General features: G+C 45.5%; 1 protein-coding gene across 1 annotated transcript in view; it reads left to right on the top strand.

Moving 5' to 3' along the window:
* Positions 1 to 23,755, top strand: part of LOC119966299 (adenylate cyclase type 1-like) — a 419,500-nt gene that overhangs the window by 241,440 nt on the left and 154,305 nt on the right. Inside the window, 1 exon segment of the mRNA XM_038797774.1 lies at positions 9,883 to 10,024. Coding sequence (XP_038653702.1) covers positions 9,883 to 10,024 — 142 coding nt within the window.

Raw genomic sequence — 23,755 nt, 5'->3', positions numbered from 1 at the left:
ATCTGGATGTCTAGATATACCACATCCCCAGGTTCCTCATCCACCTTGTTGGTTACATCCTCAAAGAACTCGAGCAAGTTTGTCAAGCATGACTTACCCTTCATAAAACCATGCTGACAATTGTGGATTGAGCTTTGTCTTTCCAAATGTTCAGTCATCTCCTCCTTAATGATTGATTCCAGCAACTTCCCCACCACAGAGCTCTATATTTTCCTACTTTTGGCCTCTCCCTTTTTGAATAGGGGAGTCACATTAACGTGTTTCCAATCCACCGGGACCTTTCCAGAATTCAGGGAATTTTGAAATATCATAACCAATGCATCCACTATCTCCTATAATACCCTAGAGTGCAGGCCATCAGGTCCCGGAGACTTATCTGCCTTTAGTCCCAGTAGTTTATTCAATACCTTCTCCCTAGTGATGGTTATTGCACTAAGGTCTTCTGCATTAACTGCAGTTCTTGATATGATGTCAGGTCACATGACAGCAGTAAGAGAGATCTGGAAGAAGAGAAGCTTTAATCTCCTGTGGAAGTCCAAATGTGTAAACAATTGCCTTCATAAACAGTTATGTATAAAGAGACTACGGACTTTAGCAGCATACTTTTGGGAGACCAAGCAATCTCCAAGCTCCATTGAGCCCTTCGCACACAATACATTTAACGCGCCTACCTACCCTACCACGCGAACCCATTCACTCATTCATCCATTCATCTGTTCATTCACTAAGATTCAAACAAGGCATTTAAATCTGCCATACGGCGGCAGGTACTATAAAAAAGGAGCATGTCTCTCAGACTCTGCTCCGCTGTGATGGAGCTCTTTGAGTGTCACTACGCTACTCATTTTTGCAAAAGCCATGCTCAGAAGGTCTCGGAAGAAATGCGGAGCAGCATTAAATTGGGAGCATGTTTGAGTGGAGCATCAATCCAACATTGATTTAGTTCCTCGGAAGATCTGGGCCATTGCTTATTTGTCTGTCAACACTGGAAAGAAGCAGTTCTGTGTAACTGGAATTTGCAGACCTTTGTGAAATGTAGAATTTGTTTTGTGTGTGGATAAACTAAACAGTCATAAGTCTGGATGCTTTGCATGCAAATGCACTGTGGGTGGCACAGTATTTCTTTCAGTGAATTACTGTGTATGAAGCATACTATAAAAAGTAATGACATTTTAGACACAAACAGTTGAATAAATTATATTAAATTTTGAAATTTGACAACTTGTCATAATAGAGATATATATAATTACAAAACCCCTACTGTACCCCTACTGTACTTAAGTGTACAAGATAATTTGCAGTTTTAAATTATGACTTTTCTTCATTTGTTAACTCCCTACCTGCAATTTCTTATTCTGCTCTCCCCACCATGTCCAGTATTATTTCCCAGATAGGAGAGTAAATTGATGACTGAGTAATGTCCCAGAATGTCACATTTTTCACCAAACTTCTTTCTTTTCCCTCTGCTTTGGCTATTTGCATTTGCCTCTTTTTCTTAGTGATCATTTGAGATTGAAAGTTCAATGTGTGTACGTGTGCCCCAAGTAGGTGGGCGGGGTGGGGGTCACAAGATGAGGGTGCATGCTGGAAAAATAGGGAAGTATTTTACATGTAGAAGCCTCAACATCAGCTGCATACCAAATAGCAACGTAAATGCCAGTAATGAATGAACTCCTGTGAAGAGCCACCATTTCTGCGATCTTAATTCCACCGAGCTACCTCAATGACATAGCTTATAGACGAATCTAAGACCAATGAGGGCAAGGGTAAGAAGTTGACTGAGTTGATAATTGTTGCTACCAATGGAATACTTCATCAGTATCCATCCAGCTCTAATTGCTGATTTCCAGATGTATTTGTGGATCAGGTGAGAAAAGTCCAAATGGAGAAATTGCCCCTTGTGTCCAAAGATGTGCAAGTTAGTTGGGGTTATGGAGATAAGCCAGGGTAGTGGGCCTAGGTAGGGTGCTCTTTTGGAAGGTCAATGCTTCTCCGTTCCTATGTTGAAGAAAGATGTAAATGGGAGAAAGATCTGCATGTGGTGAGGAGGAAACAATATTGTAATGTTCTGGAACTCAGTCAGCTACATTTTTACACCTGTTATTATACAGATATATCTTGCCTTTTACAAATATTCTCCTTCAGTAAACAAACAACTACTCCATGAAAAATACAGGTTGTTAGCAAAGAAATGGGATGCCAGATTGTGAAGGATTTAGGTTATTCCGAACCTGATATACTTTATTAATAACCTATGCTCTAGGTTAACCCACCAAAAGAGGGAAACCTGTTTTCCTGCCAAGACTCAGAAATGAAAATGAAAATCGCTTATTGTCACGAGTAGGCTTCAAATGAAGTTACTGTGAAAAGCGCCTAGTCGCCACATTCCGGCGCCTGTTCAGGGAGGCTGTTACGGGAATCGAACCGTGCTGCTGGCCTGCTTGGTCTGCTTTCAAAGCCAGCGATTTAGCTGTGTGCTAAACAGCCCCTGAGAATAGATCTCACGAAGGGAGAATGCTTTTCCGGGTCTCAGACAGTTAAACAGGATTTCAGTTACATTTTATGGGGAAAGTTCAGAAGCGTCACTCATAACTAAATCTTTACCTCTTATCGTTGTGGGTCCTATCCATTTAAGGCTTCCTACATGAGTGTCTAGCAGTTTAAACTTTGAGAGTAATTCTTACACAGTATAATTTTAATCAAAGTATTTTTATTGTAAAGATACTCCCAATAGATACAGACAGAATTGCAGAGTTAAAAATATAAGTTGACGAACAATCTTTTTAGTTATCTGTTAGTAATACAAAATCCCGTTAACAGTCCTTTGTTATCTGTTAATAATATAAAATCTTTAACAGTCCTATGTTATCTGCTGACACACTAACTTCTCTCCAGAGAATGAGATATGTGAAATATGAAAAATCCTAAAGTATCTCCTATCAATTTCTTAATACATTTCTAAGAAGTTAAACAAAAACATACTTACAAAACCTGAGGTTTTGTCTGACGAGGCAAGCTTGAAGAACAGAGCTTTGACCCACACTCCTGCAGAGGAGTGAGAAGGTACCTCTCTGCTAAAATGCCTCTCTTTTTATGTACATAAAATTCTCTTATCAGCCAAGGACTGCATATGTTATCTTGACACTTATTGTTGGTTAATTACCTAAAGCCAAATGGCTAATTGGATGTATTATCATCAATACATATTTTAATGATCATAGTGTCTATGTAAATGTCCGGTGACTTAATATATATTGGCAAAGGGGACTTGTATAGAACAAAGAACAAGAACAAAGAAAAATACAGCACAGGAACAGGCCCTTCGGCCCTCCAAGCCCGTGCCAACCATGCTGCCCGACCTTAAACCTGTGCCCCCTAGTAATTGACCACTCTACCCTGGGGGAAAGCCTCTGACTATCCACTCTGTCTATGCCCCTCATAATTTTGTAGACATCTATCAGGTCGCCCCTCAATCTCCGTCGTTCCAGTGAGAACAAACCGAGTTTATTCAACCGCTCCTCATAGCTAATGCCCTCCATACCAGGCAACATCCTGGTAAATCTCTTCTGCCCCCTCTCTAAAGCCTCCACATCCTTCTGGTAGTGTGGCGACCAGAATTGAACACTATACTCCAAGTGTGGCCAACTAAGGTTCTATACAGCTGCAACATGACTTGCCAATTCTTATACTCAATGCCCCGGCCAATGAAGGCAAGCATGCCGTATGCCTTCTTGACTACCTTCTACATATGTGTTGCCCCTTTCAGTGACCTGTGGACCTGTACGCCTAGATCTCTCTGACTTTCAATACTCTTGACATTCACTGTATATTCCCTACCTGCATTAGACCTTCCAAAATGCATTACCTCACATTTGTCCGGATTAAACTCCGTCTGCCATCTCTCCGCCCAAGTCTCCAAACGATCTAAATCCTGCTGTATCCTCTGACAGTCTTTATCGCTATCCGCAATTCCACCAACCTTTGTGTCGTCTGCAAACTTACTAATCAGATCAGTTACATTTTCCTCCAAATCATTTGTATATGCTATGAACAGCCAAGGTCCCAGCACTGATCTCTGTGGAACACCACTAGTCACAGCCCTCCAATTAGAAAAGCACCCTTCCATTGCTACTCTCTGCCTTCTATGACCTAGCCAGTTCTGTATCCACCTTGCCAGCTCATCCCCGATTCTGTGTGACTTCACCTTTTATCACAGAATTTACAGTACAGAAGGAGGCCATTTGGCGCATCAAGTCTGCACCAGCTCCTAGAAAGAGCACCCTACCCAAGGTCAACACCTCCACCCTATCCCCATAACCCAGTAACCCCACCCAACACTAAGGGAAATTTTGGACACAAAGGGCAATTTATCATGGCCAATCCACCTAACCTACACATCTTTGGACTGTGGGAGGAAACCGGAGCACCCGGAGGAAACCCATGCACACACGGGGAGGATGTGCAGACTCAAGCCGGAATCGAACCTGGGACCCTGGAGCTGTGAAGCAATTGTGCTATCCACAATGCTACCATGCTGCCTACCAGTCTACCATGAGGGACCTTGTCAAAGGCTTACTGAAGTCCATATAGACAACATCCACTGCCCTACCTGCATCAATCATCTTTGTGACCTCTTCGAAAAACTCTATCAAGTTAGTGAGACACGACCTCCCCTTCACAAAACCATGCTGCCTCTCACTAATACGTCCATTTGCTTCCAAATGCGAGTAGATCCTGTCTCGAGGAATTCTCTCCAGTAATTTCCCTACCACAGACGTAAGGCTCATCGGCCTGTAATTCCCTGGATTATCCTTGCTACCCTTCTTAAATACAGGAACAACATTGGCTATTCTCCAGTCCTCCGGGACATCACCTGAAGACAGTGAGGATCCAAAGATTTTTGTCAAGGCCTCAGCAATTTCCTCTATAGCCTTCTTCAGTATTCTGGGGTAGATCCCATCAGGCCCTGGAGACTTACCTACCTTAATATTTTTCAAGACGCCCAACACCCCTTTTTGGATCTCAATGTGACCCAGGCTATCTACACACCCTTCTCCAGACTCAACATCCACCAATTCCTTCTGTTTGGTGAATACTGATGCAAAGTATTCATTTAGTACCTCGCCCATTTCCTCTGGCTCCACACATAGATTCCCTTGCCTATCCTTCAGTGGACCAACCCTTTCCTTGGCTACCCTCTTGCTTTTTATGTACGTGTAAAAGGCCTTGTGATTTTCCTTAACCCTATTTGCCAATGACTTTTCATGACCCCTTCTAGCCCTCCTGACTCCTTGCTTATGTTCCTTCCTACTTTCCTTATATTCCCCACAGGCTTCGTCTGTTCCCAGCCTTCTCGCCCTGACAAATGCCTCCTTTTTCTTTTTGACGAGGCCTACAATATCTCTTGTTATCCAAGTTTCCTGAAATTTGCCGTATTTATCCTTCTTCCTCTCAGGACCATGCCGGTCCTGAATTCCTTTCAACTGACACTTGAAAGCCTCCCACATGTCAGATCTTGAATTACCCTCAAACATCCGCCCCCAATGTAGGTTCTTCAGTTCCCACCTAATATTGTTATAATTAGCCTTCACCCAATTTAGCACATTCACCCGAGGACCACTCTTATCCTTGTCCATCATCACTTTAAAACTTACTGAATTGTGGTCACTGTTCCCGAAATGCTCCCCTACTGAAACTTCTACCTCCTAGCCGGACTCATTCCCCAATACCAGGTCCAGTACAGCCCCTTCCCGAGTTGGACTGTCTACATATTGTTTTAAGAAGCCCTCCTGGATGCTCCTTACAAACTCTGCCCCATCTCACCCCCTAGCACTAAGTGAGTCCCAGTCAATATTGGGGAAGTTGAAGTCTCCCATCACAACAACCCTGTTGTTTTTACTCTTTTCCAAAATCTGTCTACCTATCTGCTCCTCTATCTCCCGCTGGCTGTTGAAAGGCCTGTAGTAAACCCCCAACATTGTGACTGCACCCTTCTTATTCCTGATCTCTACCCATATAGCCTCACTGCCCTCCGAGGTGTCCTCCCGTAGTACAGCTGTGATATTCTCCCTAATCAGTAACGCAACTCCGCCACCCCTTTTACATCCCCCTCTTTCCCGCCTGAAACATCTAAATCCTGGAACGTTTAGCTGCCAATTCTGTCCTCCCCTCTGCCGGGTCTGTGTAATGGCAACAACATCATAGTTCCAAGTACTAATCCAAGCTCTAAGTTCATCTGTCTTACCCGTAATACTTCTTGCATTTAAAAATATGCACTTCAGGCCACCAAACCCGCTGTGTTCAGCAACATCTCCCTGTCTGCTCTGCCTCAGAGCCATACTGGCCCTATTCCCTAGTTCACCCTCAATGCTTTCACCTTCTGACCTATTGCTCTGGTGCCCACCCCCCTGCCATACTAGTTTAAACCCTCCCGTGTGACACTAGCAAACCTCGCAGCCAGGATATTTATGCCTCTCCAGTTTAGATGCAACCCGTCCTTATACAGGTCACACCTGCCCCGGAAGAACTCCCAGTGGTCCAGATAACGGAAACTCTCCCTCCTACACCAGCTGTTTAGCCATGTGTTTAGCTGCTCTATCATCCTATTTCTAGCCTCACTGGTACGTGGCACAGGGAGTAATCCCGCGATTACAACCCTTGAGGTCCTGTCTTTTAACTTTCTGCCTAGCTCCCTGAACTCCTGCTGCAGGACCTCATGCCCCTTCCTGCCTATGTCGTGAGTGCCAATATGTACAATGACCTCTGCCTGTTTGCCCTCCCCCTTCAGGATGCCCGCTACCCGTTTGGAGACATCCTGGACCCTGGCACCAGGGAGGCAACATACCATCTTGGAGTCTCTTTCACGTCCACAGAAGCGCCTATCTGTGCTCCTGACTATAGAATCCCCTATAACAATTGCTCTTCTGCGCTTTGACCCTCCCTTCTGAACATCAGAGCCAGCCGTGGTGCCACTGCTCTGGCTGCTGCTGTTTTCCCCTGATAGGCTACCCGCCCCCAACAGTATCCAAAGGGGTATACCTGTTTGAGAGGGGGACAACCACAGGGGATTCCTGCACTGACTGCCTGCCCCTTCTGGTGGTCACCCATTTCTCTGCCTGCACCTTGGGTGTGACCACATTTATATAACTCATTAATTATATAATTAATTATATAACATTTATATAATTCATAGAAAGCTATCTATGATGCTTTACGCCACCAGCATGCTCCTAAGTGCATCCAACTGCTGCTCCAACTGTGAGGAGCTCCAGTTGGGTGCACTTTCTGAAGATTAAGCCATCCGGGATTCTGGAAGCCTCCTGGACCTGCCACATCTCACAGTCAGAGCACTGCACCCCTCTAATTGACATTGCGTCAATTAATTAGTAAATTAAATTTAAAAGTTTTTTAAAAAGTTACTGTTAACTATATGTTTCCTAGCACTAGATTTCTACTGTAAATGTGAAAGCTAAATACAGTACTCTCCGATCTCTGGCTTAGATACCCCTCTAAATTATAATTGAGTAATAAGTAATTATGTTTAATTAGTTTAACAATGCTTCATTTTTAAATTTAGTGTAGCTTCCCAACCAGCCAATCAGGTCACAGCTTTACTGTGATGTCACTTCAGTTTCCCCCTCCCCCCACACAATTTGAAAATGTAATAAAAATAAATAAAAATCACTTACATTTCCAGGTTCTCAGATGCTCTCTGGTTCTCACCCTGCAGATTAAAAGTTACAGGCCAGAAGAAAGAGAGAGAACAAACAATAGGGAAAAAGCACCTTCTCCCACTCTGCACCGAATTACCTCACTGCACCAAATTACCAAGTTCCAAATTCCCACTCTGGATGTGTCTCACTCCGGCTGTGTCTCCTTCACTTGTGCAAAGGCCTGTCTTTTTTCAGTGTTGTCATGTTCTTTAGATACCAAAACAGACACTTCTTTGAGGGTATTTTTCTAAGTGTCAAGAGTCATATAATTAAGGAAGGATTTGTGTGTTATTTATCTGAAGAATTTCCTGTGCACATGTTTTGAATATTTATAGGTGTAGTTGTGATCTAAAAGAATTTATGGTGTGTCAAAGGAAGGTCTTTCTTATCCTGTTATTATTTGTATTAATGAGCCTTTGAAACCAGCTCCAAGTTTCTCCCAGCAGATGGTAACTTCTACATAACCTTCAGCTGAAGTGGTTTTATTCCACTTTGAATTAAAATGCTGTTTATATTAATGCCTTATTTCAAACCGAATTCTGCGGTGAACGTGATATTCATCACAAGATGAGGAGTCAGCTGTCAGTTAGTGGTTAAGAATAAGATGGCTGACAAGACAATTGTCAGGGGAGGTATAAAATAGAACATAGAACATACAGTGCAGAAGGAGGCAATTCGGCCCATCGAGTCTGCACCGACCAACTTAAGCCCTCACTTCCACCCTATCCCCATAACCCAATAACACCGCCTAATGTTTTTGGTCACTAAGGGCAATTTATCATGGCCAATCCACCTAACCTGCACGCCTTTGGATTGTGGGAGGAAACCAGAGCACCCGGAGGAAACCCACGCAGACGCAAGGCGAACGTGCAGACTCCGCACAGACAGTGATCCAGCGGGGAATTGAACCTGGGAGCCTGGCGCTTTGAAGCCACAGTGCATCCACTTGTGCTACCATGCTGCCCTGATGGCTTGGAGCAGATACTTGGTTAAGGTTAACAGAAATTAGCCATTTAATTTCCATTTGCCGCAACATGGGCTGGATTCTCCGCAGCCCCTCAACGAAATTGCGTTCGGCGAGGGGGCGGTGAATCCAATTTCACAGCGAAATTGGGTCCGGCACCGGTCCAGCGATTCTCCGGGACCTGAGAATCGGCGTGATCGCGGAGTACTCTGCACGGCTGGGGGCCCATTGACAAGCCAGCCCAGTGATCCTCCGTTCCCAACCAGCCGGGTTCCCGACAGCATGGTTCTAACCACCTATTGCCGGTCGGGACTCTCGTGTGGTGGCTGCAGGCTCAGTCTGCGGCTGCCCTGGTGGGGGGTGGGAGGATTGAACACTGGGGGGGGGAGCCTTATAGGTGGCCGGGGTTAATATCCATGCGGTTGGATCCGAGGGCATTCGGCCGATCGGGGGGGGGGCGGGGGTTTACCTTTTCAATCTGCCTCCGCAGTCCACCATGGCGCTCGGCATGGCCGCTGGAAGCCGCCATCATGCGCATGCGCGGACTCAAAACCAGAAGTGCGAGGGCCTGCATCCACAGCTAAAGCTGCGTAAATTACTCTGGATCCCTGCTAGCCCTCGAGGGCATTGAATTAGCCAATCTTTTTGGGGGGAAACTCCAGAGTAAAACCCCAGCTTTTGTACGCCGGCGTGGGGACATAGCCCCATTTTGGGAGAATCCAGCCCCATATTTAGCAAAATTATAGATACAATTGCAATATTTTTTTAATGTCTTCAGTGCATAATCCGCAACAAATGTGTAATGACATGGTGACAAATTAGTATTTAGTAGCTCTATTATCCATCATTTTGATCTTAAAAGCCCTGAGCTGCACATAAAAAACATATTTTCTCAATGTTTCATGTGTTTGTATACAATGCCATAGTTTCTCTAGAATGCTATGATATTTTTGACATTTCACTGTTCATAGTTTAAAAACAAATGAAAATAAAATCTAAACAAAGCCCACATTTCTCAAAGGCTTAGTTGCTGTTATTGGGTAGTTGTAAATTCTTGGGTTAAATACCAATAGGTCCCATAAGTCTCTTATTACTTGACTGCAATAATTAAGGGCCTTCATAACTCCCTGGTGAAGACATCATACTTGTTTATGTTCATAATCAATTCTGAATTACTTTTGTTTAATGTCTTCACTTTGGTTTTAGAAAGGTTCATATAACAAAGACCACCTTGGAGTGCCTGAATGGAGATTATGAAGTTGAAGCAGGATATGGGCATGAGAGAAACAGTTTCCTTAAAAAGCATAACATTGAAACCTTCTTCATCGTGCCCACTCATCGAAGGAAAGTGAGTCAAAAACTGATCTCTGGCTTCACAGTTAAGATTTAAGCCTACAGAAGTATTACATTGAAATGTCAAGATAAGCCTAAGATTCCAGTTGCTGAATTGTTTTGAATTACAAGAATTACCAAATTCATTATGTTTTCTACCTGTTTTCCACAACACTTTTGCAGAGGCTGATATTTAATTTCTGCCCAAAATGGACGCGCAAATAGTGAAGTGGCCACACATCTTCCTTGTTAGTGTTGGCATGAGGCCTGAACCACTTTGAGACTTTGTTCTTAGTAACATGCTGCTAATAAGTTGCAAATGTTAAGCAGGTGGCCCGTGGCAAATCTCCATTTGTGGGAGAGCAGGGAAGCTAGCTAGACATGAGGATGGGTAGAGCAGGGAAAGCATCTGTGGTGGTGGTTTTGGGTGGAGGGGTGCTTTGAGCAGGCTGCCTGCCAGGGCGAAGGATTTCTTTGCACAGCTCAGTAGCAACACTCTTGTTCTTCCGTGGGAGCATCCAAGAAAAAGGGTGATTTTTGAGTGGGCACCAGTGTTCAGTGTTCTCTTAGGGACGCACCAGGCAAGTTATTAAAAACAGGGGACTGAGGCAGCATGGTGGTGCAGTGATTAGCACTGCTGCCTCATGGCGCCGAGGTCCCAAGTTTGATCCCGGCCCTGGCTCACTCTCCGTGTGGCGTTTGCACATTCTCGCCTCACAACCCAAAGATCTTATTACTTGACTGCAATAATTAAGGGCCTTCATAACTCTCTGGTGAGGATATCATATTTGTTTATGTTCATAATCAATTCTGAATTACTTTTGTTTAATGTCTTCACTTTGGTTTTAAAAAGGTTCATATAACAAAGACCACCTTGGATCCACCAGGGTCAGTCCTTAATTGGAAAAAATGAATTGGGTACTCTAAATTTATTTTTTAAAAAGGGGACATCATGCTTTTCTACATAACAATGATAAATATTGCTAGAAACTTTAATAAACCAGTCACACCAGTTTCACATCAAACATTGGATTTTCTCCAGTCCAGGTAAAGGATAGGAAAGTATCCTCGGTGATAGGGTTAGGATATAAATTAATTCAGATGATTTGAGCTAATACCTGCTGCTGAAAAAAATGTCTCTTTATGGAGTTTGCCAACAAATTCCATTGTTTTGTTGTTATACAATGTTACATTCTCACACGATAGAAAGCACTGAAGTTGGGTTTGACATCTGTCAGATTTAGAAACTTTTCCAGGACGATTAGTGCTAATTTTGTATCTGTGATTTTCATTCCATTTTTATAAACACAGAAATAGTGTTAATTTAGAATATTTTTCACGAGGGCGTAATTTGTTGTGTGCATCAGGCCCCATACACACATTATTAATTTGTAAGCGGTTATAATTCAGTTGGTATTAATTAATGCCATCTTTTAATGGAATTAATAGAAGTATTTATTTTGCTATCTCATTGTTATTTAGTTCTTAATGCTGACCATGTAAATTTACTCCGGATTTAATTTGGTTCAATACTGGGTTAAGTTCTTCCATTTAAAATCTGTCTTTCAAACACAGAAGGGAATCAAAAAAAATTCATTGGTGAGCAGAATAAAAAACATTCCTTGAAGGAGTTTTTTTGGTGAACACTGCAGCACAACAGTGTCAATGCTAGATAACTTGGAGGATGGAGAACAGCAACAGAATGAGATGATGATCCAAGCCTGGGGAGGTTTGGGACAATAAAATGTGTCATTCATCTAGACTTCAGCAGGGAATGGTACCTGAAGGAATTTTCATTGCCAACGATATGAAGTAAAATTCTCCGTTTGGGAGGCAATGGGTTGAATTTTCCGCCATTGGGATGCTCCATTTTGTTGGCAGCCCAGGGGTTTCCCGACGGCAAAATCTGGTGCGGCGGGATGGAGAAGCCTGCCCTATGTTCTCCCTCTGGAGCTGTCCCGCCTCCCTCCCGGATCGCTATTCAGCGCCCATATAGGGGTGACCCGACCTGCCTCCCCATCCCAGAGACTCCCTATAAAAGAGAACCCCAGAGACTCCCTAAAGATAGGGTATCCCCCCCATAGACCCCCCCCCTCCAGAAAAGAAACCCCTGTCAGGAACCCACCCAGAAGAAAGCTCACCCCGGAAGAGAGACCCCTGACTGGACATAGAGAGCAGTGCCGATCAAGGCAGTGAAAATAATTACTGCTTTAACACTCACCTAGGCAATACACCTGCTGGCTTGGACAATGGAAGCACCACATGTCAATGGCCCGAATGAAAATGCCCATTCAGCTGTGTTTAAAGCCCCGCAGACCTTTGAGCTGCAAGCCATTCTTCATTTCTCTTTCACATTGATTTTACTAGGCAGTGATTGACAGCTTCCACATACACAACTGTCAGCATTGCTCCATTCATCTTCCTTCATATTTAAGTAACTCTGAAGTGACCTCACTGCAATTTTTATAAACATCATGCTTTGATTGACAGCTCCTGGACCACTTTGAACAAAACTAAGTGCTTTCCAAGCACCTCCCTTCACGCTTGTGTGATTTTGATATGTTCAGCTGGAAATTGACAGCTCAACCTCCATCATGACGCCAACAGGGAGTCGGAGCATCGGAAATGGATCAGTGACTCACCAGAAACTCCACTACCGGTGGTGCGAGGTGGAGAATGTTGCCCATAATCTTAGACTTATACTGACTCCTAGAACAAAATCTGCAGCCGCACAGCAATCCGGATGGCAATTTCAGTAGAAGTCACATTGACTATCATAATTAATTTCTAATGCTGGGATTTTCTGGTCCCACCTGCTTGCTGTTGGAATCTTCCGCTTCCACCAGATTTCAATGGACATTTTATTGGCATGCTGCATCTGCCGGAGTAGGTCCCGCCACGGTGAGGCTGAAAAATCCTCACCTGTGGCATGATGCATTTCCAGGCATCAATCGTACACATAGATACATAGAAGATAGGAGCAGGAGGAGGCCTTTTGGCCCTTCATGCCTGCTCCGCCATTCATCACGACCATGGCTGATCATCCAACTCAATAGCTTAATCCTGCTTTCTCCCCATAGCCTTTGATCCCATTCTCCCCAAGTATCTGTATCTTATATCAGCCAGTGTGCAGTTCACCATTGCATGACTGAAATTATAAGATTCCTGCTTTTGTTATAATGCAGTATTTATTAGCTATGGCAGTAGGAAAGGCCCGATGCTCTGCGATTCACTCCCCAATCCTTTCCACCTCTCTAACTCCATCTCTTTTTTTAATGCCCACGGGTGGGATTCTACGTCCAGCAATGCCGGAATCACAATCAGGCGGAGAATCAGGCGCCAGCTGAAAATAGTGGTCTGCGCTGGGCGCCTGACGGAGCACCGTGCTCTGGTGCCTTGATGGCAGCATGCACACATTGCACACCTCCCGTGTGCGTGGGCATGCAAAACATGCAGTAGCATTCATTAACATAATTAACGGGCCCGTCCTGGTAACCTTAGGCGTCCAGTGATGCTGCGCAGGCTTTTGGTCCTGGAATAGTAGTATAAGCGGGTATGGTTCATGGATGGAGGATGACGGCCCGCAGTGTGATGAGCTCTGGTGCTCTGTATCATTTGACAGTGTCTGACTCTTGTCCAGGTGTCACGTTCCATTGTCCGCCCAGGACAGATCCCTGCATGCATGCCATCCATTCAATTGCATGGGCCCACATTCAGCAGGTGCAGTGGTGGGGATGGGTTCTGGAGGTGGTGAGCGGTGATAGATCACTCACTGGGTAGGCCCTACCACATGACGCCCCTGCCTCTCTGTTTCAGTTCCCTGCAGACTCCTTCGGTGGCCCCGGGTGAGTCCCCCGACTGCCCCGGGGCACTGGCCCGTGTTGTCCTCCAAAACCCGCACCCGCACCCCATATCCCTGGCCTCCCACACACCATCCCTCATACACTTGGATAGAGGACTGAGGCAGTTTGGAAAGTCGGTGAACAGGTGCTTATTTGTGTCCTTGCCCTTAATGCTATCCTATGTGCTGCACCCCTGCCAACTTAACTGCCACCTCCCTTACTAATCTTGCGTGTCACAATGCAACATTTAGGTGTGCCCCTGGGCGCTGCATCAGATGTGGAGGCTGTCTGCTGCGTATCCCACCTGTGACCTGGGTCCTCTGGAGTGACCCGGCCAGGATGAGCCCAGCAGTCTTCCGGGTGTCACAGGTGCAATCCGGTTCTGCCCACTGCCCATCAAATGCGTCAGGGACAAGTGGAAACGGGATTCTGAGGCACTGTGGTGTTCCAGCACCTCCCCTCTGGGAGTCACCAGCACAGGGCCCATTACCTCCTCCTCCCTCAGGTGCCCGATGGCCCCGGGCTACTCCCTGGCACAGGGGTGCGGCCAGGGGATCCGCCGTCACCTAGCACTTCCGGTCTTGGAGGCCTGCTCTCGTCTCAACTAGAGTCTCAATGCTCGCGGCCATGGAGCAGAGGGACTCTGCCATGTCCCTCTGGGACTGCACCACGTCCCTCTGGGGCAATGCCACATTACTCATTGACCATGCCAGGTCCCCCTGTGACTGGCTTAGGTCAGCCAGTGGCAGGCCAATGTTCTCAATGCCTTGATCCGTGGCTCGTTGTGACTGGGCCACGCTCTGGAGTGCCACCACAATGTCCATGTGACCCTGGTACATGGCTGCCTGTGACATTGCTGAACTGTCCTGTGCCTCAGCCACCGCCCACACACTGTGCCCAGGCCTTGGACATCCTGACCCATGGTCGAGACCCTTGCACCCAAGGCTTCCACCACAGATGCCACCCTTGCGGTGTTGGTCTGGATAGCACGCATTGTCGGCACCACCTCTGCTCCTCCAGGCTGTTGGACATCTCCAACTGCACCTGCAGCCGGTGAATGGTTGCTGACACCCCCTCATGTAGTCCCCGGCTCTGTGTGTGCATCTCCAACATTGATAGGACTGCCCTCTCCAGAAGCCTGAGCCCTATCTGGACGGCAGATAGCCCCTGGGGCCGGGCTCCATCCAACTGCCTGGCCCCTTGGAGGTTCCTACCTCCACCTGATGTATCGCAGCATGTATTGCAGCAAGTGTGTCATGCACACCAGAGAGTCTCCCAGGAGTCTCTTTACTAAAATGTCCAACCAAGATGAGTGTCTCTGTGATGGTGGAAGGTTCCGGTGGCAGCAGTAACAAAATGTCGGTGTCGTCCCTAGGCAGGTGCTCTGGGGTGTTGCGGGGTTGCGGCTGGGGCGAGGGACCCCAGATGGTCCCTCCTCAGCGGAGGTTACCCTACAGGATCAAGACAAGATGCATGGCAGGTGTGGTGTGGGGGGAGGGGTGACTCACCTGCCATAGGGACATTGCAATGCACTGGGGGCTCATTTGGTTGTCCCATTTCCACTTGTGCCTTTTTGACTGCCCGCTCTCCCACCCCACCGACCTGGTCCACCGCCCCTGCACTGTGACAGTGTGGGCCGCAGGTCCAATGGGCCCTCTCTGGTCTTCTCCTGTTCCTGGCAGTCGTGGCCACCTTGTCTTGGGGGACCAGATATCGCACAGTATGAGACGCTCGGACGCGGGCAGCACAGGAGTTCGCAACTAGTGGCCTGTGTGTGAAGAATACCTGGCCATGGTGGGCAATATGGGTGTTGGCATGTGGTGTAAGGTTGGGTCCATAAGGATTGCCAGTGGGTCGGGTTTGAACCCCTTCTAGGAGGGGGGGTGGGTTATGGGAGTGAGGTGGGATTGGTGCCTGGGGTGTGGTGGTGGTGACTCACAAAGGTTGGCCTGGGAGGGGGTTTCCTATCCATATCCAGCACTTGTTTCCCAGTCCACCTGGCGAGGGTTGTATGGGGGGGGGGGGGGGGGGGGGGGAGAGAATGATGGGTGTGGGGTGGGGGTGGTTCAAGGGGCACGGAGCTGGTGACTCACCAGTGCCTCCCTGACGAGGTTGTGCAGTGTCTGACGGCACTCCTGTTTGGTCCTCGCAATGGGGTCCACCTCTTCCCAGACCTGGTTGACATCCTTCCCACCCTGGGGAACAGGATGCCCCACCTCTCCCCCATGGCATCCAGCAAAATCTCCAGCTCTGCGTCCGCAAACCTTGGGGCTGCTCTCCGGGGTGCCATCTTCTTGGCTGCAGTGAGTGAGTTGGAGAGGAGTGCTCATATGCAGCTGTAGTTGGTCAGGCTCTCCAGTGCCATTCCCAACTTCAGCCAATCACACGCTGGCATGCATTGGAATGGCACTAGTTCCACATGGCGTGACTGCTGCCTATCAGCATGTCGTGAATTGCTCCAGCAGTCACACCCCCATCGGGACTGTGGAACACCGGCCATTCAGTCCCGACGTCGTCTCTTAAACGGAAAATCCCAATCTACATCTTTGACCAAGCTTATGGTCACCTGTCCTAATATCTCATGCGGCTCAGAGTCAAATTTCATTTAAGTACCTGTAAAGTGCGTTGGGATGTTTTACGATAGAAATATTATATAAATCAAGTTGTTGATCCAATTCTATCAGTCATCCCTACACACCACATATCATCATTTGTTCATCTGCTGGTAATGTGCATAATTGAAAGTGGCTGTTTCCTCAACAATCAGAAGCTTTCGCCCATAGAAATTATGTAAATCAATATTCTTTTCCAGAAAATAGCATACAATACACCCATCTGGTGAGTATCCACAATGTGCTTACTATACGCTGAGAAATGCATAATGCATCTTACAATGTGAATTGAAGCAATACTAGACAGGTTACTTTGCCAAGAACACGGGCTGCTGCAGTTTATTTCAACATTGTAGTGTCCTTCCAAAACAATTTAACGGGATACTGGCTCAAAAGTTTCATTTTTCCTTCCTTTTGATCTCTGCTCTATGATAGGACTGTCACCACACAAAATCTCATTTTTTGTAATTCAGAAGATGTAGCTGTTGCTGGCAAGGTCATCATTTATTGCACACTCTTCATTTCCCTTGAAGATGATGATGTGCTGCCTTTGTGAACCACTGCAGTCCATGTGGTCACGGTACTCCCACAGTGATGTGAAGAAGAAATTTCCAGGAATTTGATCCATTGATGATGAAAGAACAGCAGTATACCTCCCATGTCAGGATGGTCTGTTACTTGCTGCAGAACTTCCATAGAATCCCTCCCGTGCAAAAAGAGGCAATTTGGCCCATTGAGTCTGCACCAACAGATCACCCAATCTAGCGCACTCCCCCACCCCATCCTCGTAAACCCACCTAATCGTCATATCGTTGGACATTAAGGTGCAATTACCATGGCCAATTCACCTAACCTGGACATCTTTTGACTGTGAGAGGAAACCGGAGCACCCAAAGGAAACGCACATAGACACAGGGAGAAAGTGAAAATTCCACACAGTCACCCAAGGCTGGAATCGAACCCTGGTCACTGGCGCTGTGAGGCAGCAGTGCTATTCACCGTGTCACTGTGCTGCTCTTACTGGTGGTCAGGTTCCCTTGCATCTGCTGCTCTTGTCTTGCTAGGTGGTAGAGCAGGGGTGGGCAAACTTTTCCGTGCAAGGGCCACATTCAGAAATTCACAATTTTAAAGGGCCGCATAGTATATTAAGTAAAATAATTAATATTTAAAATAGCCAAAATAAAAGGTTTTTAAAGAAAAAAAAAGCAATTAATTTTTATTAATTAATATTTTAAAGTAGAAACTTTACATGAAACACATTTATTTGAAAAACAAAGTAACTCAGTTTAAAGAAAAAAAAGCAATTAATTTTTATTAATTAATATTTTAAAGTAGAAACTTCACATGAAACACATGTTGTGCCGAGCAATGATCACCCTACTCAAGTCAACGTATCCACCCTATACCAGTAACCCAACCCCATTAACCTTTCTTTTAAAAAAAATTTTTTTTTTTTAATGACTTGATCTTGGTGGGCCGCATAAAGACCTTTGGCGGGCCGCATGCGGCCCGCGGGCCGTAGTTTGCCCACCCCTGTGGTAGAGTTTGCAGGGTTGCGAGGTACGGCCTCAGTAACCTTGGTGCAGTCATCTTGTAACTGAAACATTCTGTAATCAGGATGTGTCAGTGGTGGAGTAAGTGAATCTTTAATGTGGTGTATGGCCAGCAATCAAGTAGGTTGCTTTGGCTTGCATGGTATCAAGCTTCTTGAGTGTTGTTGAAATTACATTACCAAGGGAAATTAAAGTTATTCAATCACACTCCCAACTTATGTCCTGTGTATGGTAGGCAGGCTTTGGAGAATTAGAGGACGAGTCACTCACTGCAGAATGTCCAAACCGTGACCTTTTATTACAATCGCAGTATTTATATGTCTGATCCATTTAAGTGCTTGGTCAGTGGTTACCCCAGAATATTGATGGTGGGTGCTGTTGATTGTCAAGGGGGTTAGTTAGATACTCTCTTGTTGGTGATGGTCATTGCCATAGAAGTTGCGATTGGAACTGAATATTATGCAATTGTCAGCCACTTCTGACCTGAAGATCCAGGGAAGGTCATTGATTATTTTTGTGTTCAGATATTCAAAAGTCGCGTTAACTGTCCTATGCACAGACAATTATCACATTAAATGTAATAGCAGTGTAGATATGAAATGAAATTGTTTTGAGCCATGTGGTTGTTTATTATGGTTGTTACATTTTCTTATACCATCCATACTGTACTCACAAGTACATGAGAGGAGTTAATATCTTGTTAAGTATTTCATAGTGACAGCAGATACTGGTAAACTTTGCCATGCTGAATCTGTACCTGATATTGGTGAGGTTCTGTCTCGGGTACTGCCTTCCAGAATATGAGGAGGATATAGTATATTGGAGGAATACTATAAGAAGGATACAAGGATAATTCATGAATGTAAGGGCTCAGATTCTCAGCAAGATTATCTCTTCTATTGAGAACATTTCTAGATTGTTATGAATTAAAATAATTTGGATTCAGAAATAGCCTGTCAAGCACAGGTTTCAGGGACAAAGTAAAACAGTTCCAAAATTTTGTGTCAAAAGGAATAGAAAATTCCGGCAACTTTAGTTTTTAATAAGAGGGTGATGCAATTGTATAATAGATTACCAGTGGGCTTGGTAGAACAGAAAATAACAGGCTTTCAGGACTGGATGAATTCATGTTGAGAAAGATGTTGGAGGGCAATTATTTCCTGAATCATTAAATTAATAGGAGGCTTGGAAAAGTGAGCTGCTTAGACCAATGTTTTCGCCCGTCCAAAAGAAAAATACCGTGACTACAATTTGTGATTCAAATATTGCCAAATAGGTCATACCAAAATTTGCCTGCAATCAAAATTCATTTTTCCACACCTTGTTTGTGTGGGTTAAAGGTGATTTTTAGAAATTACTCCCAGTTTAGCAAATTAACCTTGCAGAACAGCAATCCCAGAAAACGTGATGTCTGTCCTTCCTTCTCCACATTCCCAAACAAATAAACTGCATCAACCCTTTATCTTGCATTGTTCCCAGCATAAATCCAATCACACCAAGAAGGCTGGGTACATTAATCCATTGTTCGCACAAGTGATGGGCAATCAAAAAGTATAATGGCTTTTCAAAATATATATATATAAATGTACACTTTTGAAAATGCAATTTAAAAAAGATTTTTTTTCTCTCCCCCTCTCCTGTGTCTACCTGCACCACCAATTATCCCTGACAAAAAGTGAGGGTTTGCAAAGGGACATAATTACAAACTTTGCCGGACCAAAACTTTTAAGAAGAAATTTGAACTTCCAGTGACTGACTGAAAGGATTACAAGACAGAATTTCACGTGCTCAGACTTTTACTGCAACAGAGGAATTGAAAATAAGATTGGCTAAACCTATTTTTGGAAGCAACTTGTACTTTAAACTACAGAAAGTAACTTCCCCTAGTTAACTGTTCACATGTCCAAAAATGCCACATTACAGTTGTACTTCACAGGATCTCTTAAGTGGACATTTTATTCTCCACAACCACTCCAAACTGATTCTAAGCTCCTGTGCACTTTCTTTCTCTTCGCTTTCCAGCTGGGTATTTCCTAATAACAGGCTGTCTTAGAAGGTGGTGCATGAACTGGAAGTTCTTCCCTCCAGCCAAGCCAGAAAATTCTCCCAGTCTCATTAAAATCATCACAAACTTGGGCTCTTCAACCTAAGTGTGAGCTTCCACATTCGTATTGCATGGTGACCAGCAGTATTTTCTCTGCTTAAGGTGTGGGTCGAGCTGCTTTTATCTTTCTACTCTCTTGCTCTCTCAGATTCTTGCAGACTGACTGTCTGTAAGGATCCGGTATATGCTAGGAAAACATGCAACACACTCCTATAATGACTTCATCTTCCTCTCAATGGCCATATTCATGGCAGTGTGAATCACATAGGTCTTGTATCTAGGTAGGGATGTGAATTACATATCTTTTAGACCCTGAATGACATTCTGGTCAGAATTCTACGGCTATTGCGATTCACTTTTGCCGTCGGCAGCGCAGCTCCACCCCATCTTTCCCATGGGTTTCCCAGCGGTGGGGGCTGGCTTCAATGAGAAATTCCATTGACTAGTGGCGGGAAGACAGAATCCAGCTGCCAGCAAACAGTGCCCCACTGAGAAACACATGGCTGGGGGTCCATAGAATGCCACCCTCTATCTTAAAATTAAATACATTTTTAAACACATAACCATTTATAACATATGAGACTTTGAGAACTACAGTCTACTCATGATCTGTACAGATGTTCCTGCCATTGTCCACAGGTGTGAACATCTCGGACCCCTTCCCAGTAAAATAATCTTGGCCTCACTTTAATCTGTAACAACCAAACATCCCAAGCTCCTTGTTGGGCACTATTCAGAGCAAATCACATGAATCCCTTCATTGCTTCAGCCTTTCATCTATCAAAGGGAAAATATTAGAATCTGTTATTAAGGAACTTATGACAGGGCACTTAGAAAATCAACATGCAGTCAGGCAGATGTTTTGAAAAGGAAAAAATGTTTCACTCATTTATAAGAGCTCTTTAATGAAGTTACAAACAACGTGGATTAAGGAGAACCTGCAGATGTGGCGTACCTGGATTTCCAAAAGGCATTTGTTAGAATGCAACATCAAAGACTACTGCACAAAATAAGAGCTCATGGTTGGGGTAACATATTAGCATGTATAAAGGAATGGTTAGGAAAAAGAAAGTAGGGATAAATGGCTCTTTTTCAGCTTGGCAAGCTGTATTTGGTGGAGGGCCGCTTCAACTAATAACAATCTATATCAATGACTTGGATGAAGAGACTGCATCTATTGTTGCTGAATTTGATGATGACACAAAAATAGGTAGGGGGATGTCCTGATGTAAAAATACCCAAGGACCCCAGGAAACAGGGCGATCCTAACCAACCACCATCGACTGCCCCCATACCACGAAACACCCGGAACCTCCCATCACTGCCCCGAGTTTTGTTCACCAGTTCCCAGTTTCACAAAACCTATTGTAAATTCTGCCAGAATGAGGGGGGGAACTTGCCTACATGGTGAGGTGATAAAGCAGGGATGCCCACTAAGTATATGGTTGTGTATTATAATGGGGTTCCCGGGGCAGCACTGTGGTGCAGTGGGTTAGCCCTGTTGCCTCACAGCGCTGAGGTCCCAGGTTCGATACCGGCTCTGGGTCACTGTCCGTGTGGAGTTTGCACATTCTCCTCGTGTTTGCGTGGGTTTCGCCCCCACAACCCAAAGATGTGCAAGGTAGGTGGATTGGCCACGCTAAATTGCCCCTTAATTGGAAAAAATGAATTGGGTACTCTAAATTTATAAAAAAATAAATTAAAAAAATAATGGGGTTCCCACGGCAGGAGCCCTGTTATGTCACTGGCGCGGGGCAGGGACAATTGAGTAGGGAAATCATGCCGGCATGAAAGATGGGAAGAACGGTAGCATTGTGGGTAGCACAAGTGCTTCCCAGGTTCGATTCCAGCTTGGGTCACTGTCTGTGCGGAGTCTGCACCTCCTCCCCGGGTCTGCGTGGGTTTCCTCCGGGTGCTCCGATTTCCTCCCACAGTCCAAAGATGTGCAGGTTAGGTGGATTGGTCATGATAAATTGCCCTTAGTGTCCAAAATTGCCCTTAGTGTTGGGTGGGGTTACAAGGATAGGGTGGAGGTGTTAACCTTGGGTAGGGTGCTCTTTCCAAGAGCTGGTGCAGACTTGATGGGCCGAATGGCTTCCTTCTGCACTGTTAATTCCGTAAATTCTATGATTCTGTGTTGGGACTCCCCGTTGATTCTTTGCTCGCACCTCCATTCCTGCCCACCGAAAAAGGGCAGAATATCCCCCACCCCCCAATATCTCTTGATATCAGTCACTCAGAGGTCAAGGTTCATTATTTAGCAATGATAGTGCCATGGCAGAGACCATCTGTATTTGATTGTGAAGGGATGAAAATCTAGTACTCCTTTGATCTGCGTCAAATTTAATTTCACCTATTGCCTGCTAATGAATCTTTTTCTAAATGGTGGGGAGAATTTCATGGGCGCGATTCTCCGCTGCCCACGACGGGTCAGAGAATAGCGGGAGGGCCTTCCTGACATTTTTCCCGACCTCCCGCTATTCTCCCCCCCCCCCGTTTTTTACGGCGAACAGCGATTCTCCCCTGGCCGATGGGCCGAGTTCCCAGGCCTTTACGGCCGTTTTCACGAACGCAAACACACCTGCTCTCACCATTCGTGAAAACAGCCGCAAAGTGCCGTCCCGGACAACCATGGCACCGATTGGCACGGCCGCACCACGGCCGTGCCAAGGGTGGCATGGGCCCGCGATCGGTGGGCACCGATCGTGGGCAGCAGGTCCGATACCCGCACACTCTTTGTTCCTCCGCCGCCCCGCAGGATCAGTCCGCGGGGCGGCTGAGGGGCATGACGGCCCGTGCATACGCGGGTTTGACGCATATGCGTGATGACGTCATGCGCGGGTTGGAGCCGTCTTCGTGCGCGTCAGCCGCCGTGACGCTTGGCGCGCGGGCTTAGCGACGGTCGCTAAGCCCGCGATGCCGTGCTTCACGGGGCCGCGCTGCTAGCCCTGACCGGGGGGGAGAATCGGGTCCCGGGAGGGGGCGCGGAGGCTGCCGTGAAACACGGCCAGTTTCACGGCAGCCTTTACGACAATCCGCATTTGTGGAGAATCGCGCCCCATGTGTCTCCATTCAGGCATAATTGGTGATTGGGCACAATTAATATCACAAAGTCAGACCAATCCAATTACATGTCTCTAAAATTACAGCCTGATTTTCCTTTTATTATTTTAATGAATACAATAATAATAATAAACCTTCCCTTTGAGATATTTGAGTGTGCATGTACTTTCAGTTCCAACTTACCGGAAAATTGCAAATGAAAACCTTTGTGCGTTTCGAGAATGTGAACTTATGTCACATGTTAAGCAGAAGATGTAATGCGTAACTTAATCTAAAAATAATTTCTTTCTTATCCCTACTCTACTACCTCCTTATACAATGGGCCTGTTTAGTTTATGCTTTTATTTTGTGAAGCTGGGGTATAGCTGGGTTTTGCTTTTATCCCCCCTGCCCACTCACTCCCATGTTCTAAAAAAATTACAAAACTCCTGCAACACAAATGTTTAAATAAAAATTAGTTACACAATTAAACTGATAGATTATTAATTTTTTTATGTGCGCATTGCTGGTAAGGTGAGCATTTATTTCCCATCACTAATTGTCCTTGACAAGATGATTATTATTATTTTATTT

The sequence above is a fragment of the Scyliorhinus canicula genome, chromosome 5 (genome assembly GCF_902713615.1).
Source record: "Scyliorhinus canicula chromosome 5, sScyCan1.1, whole genome shotgun sequence".
NCBI classification, from domain to species: domain Eukaryota; kingdom Metazoa; phylum Chordata; class Chondrichthyes; order Carcharhiniformes; family Scyliorhinidae; genus Scyliorhinus; species Scyliorhinus canicula.
The sequence above is the reverse complement of the archived record's forward strand: the minus strand, read 5'-3'. Positions and strand labels throughout refer to the sequence as shown.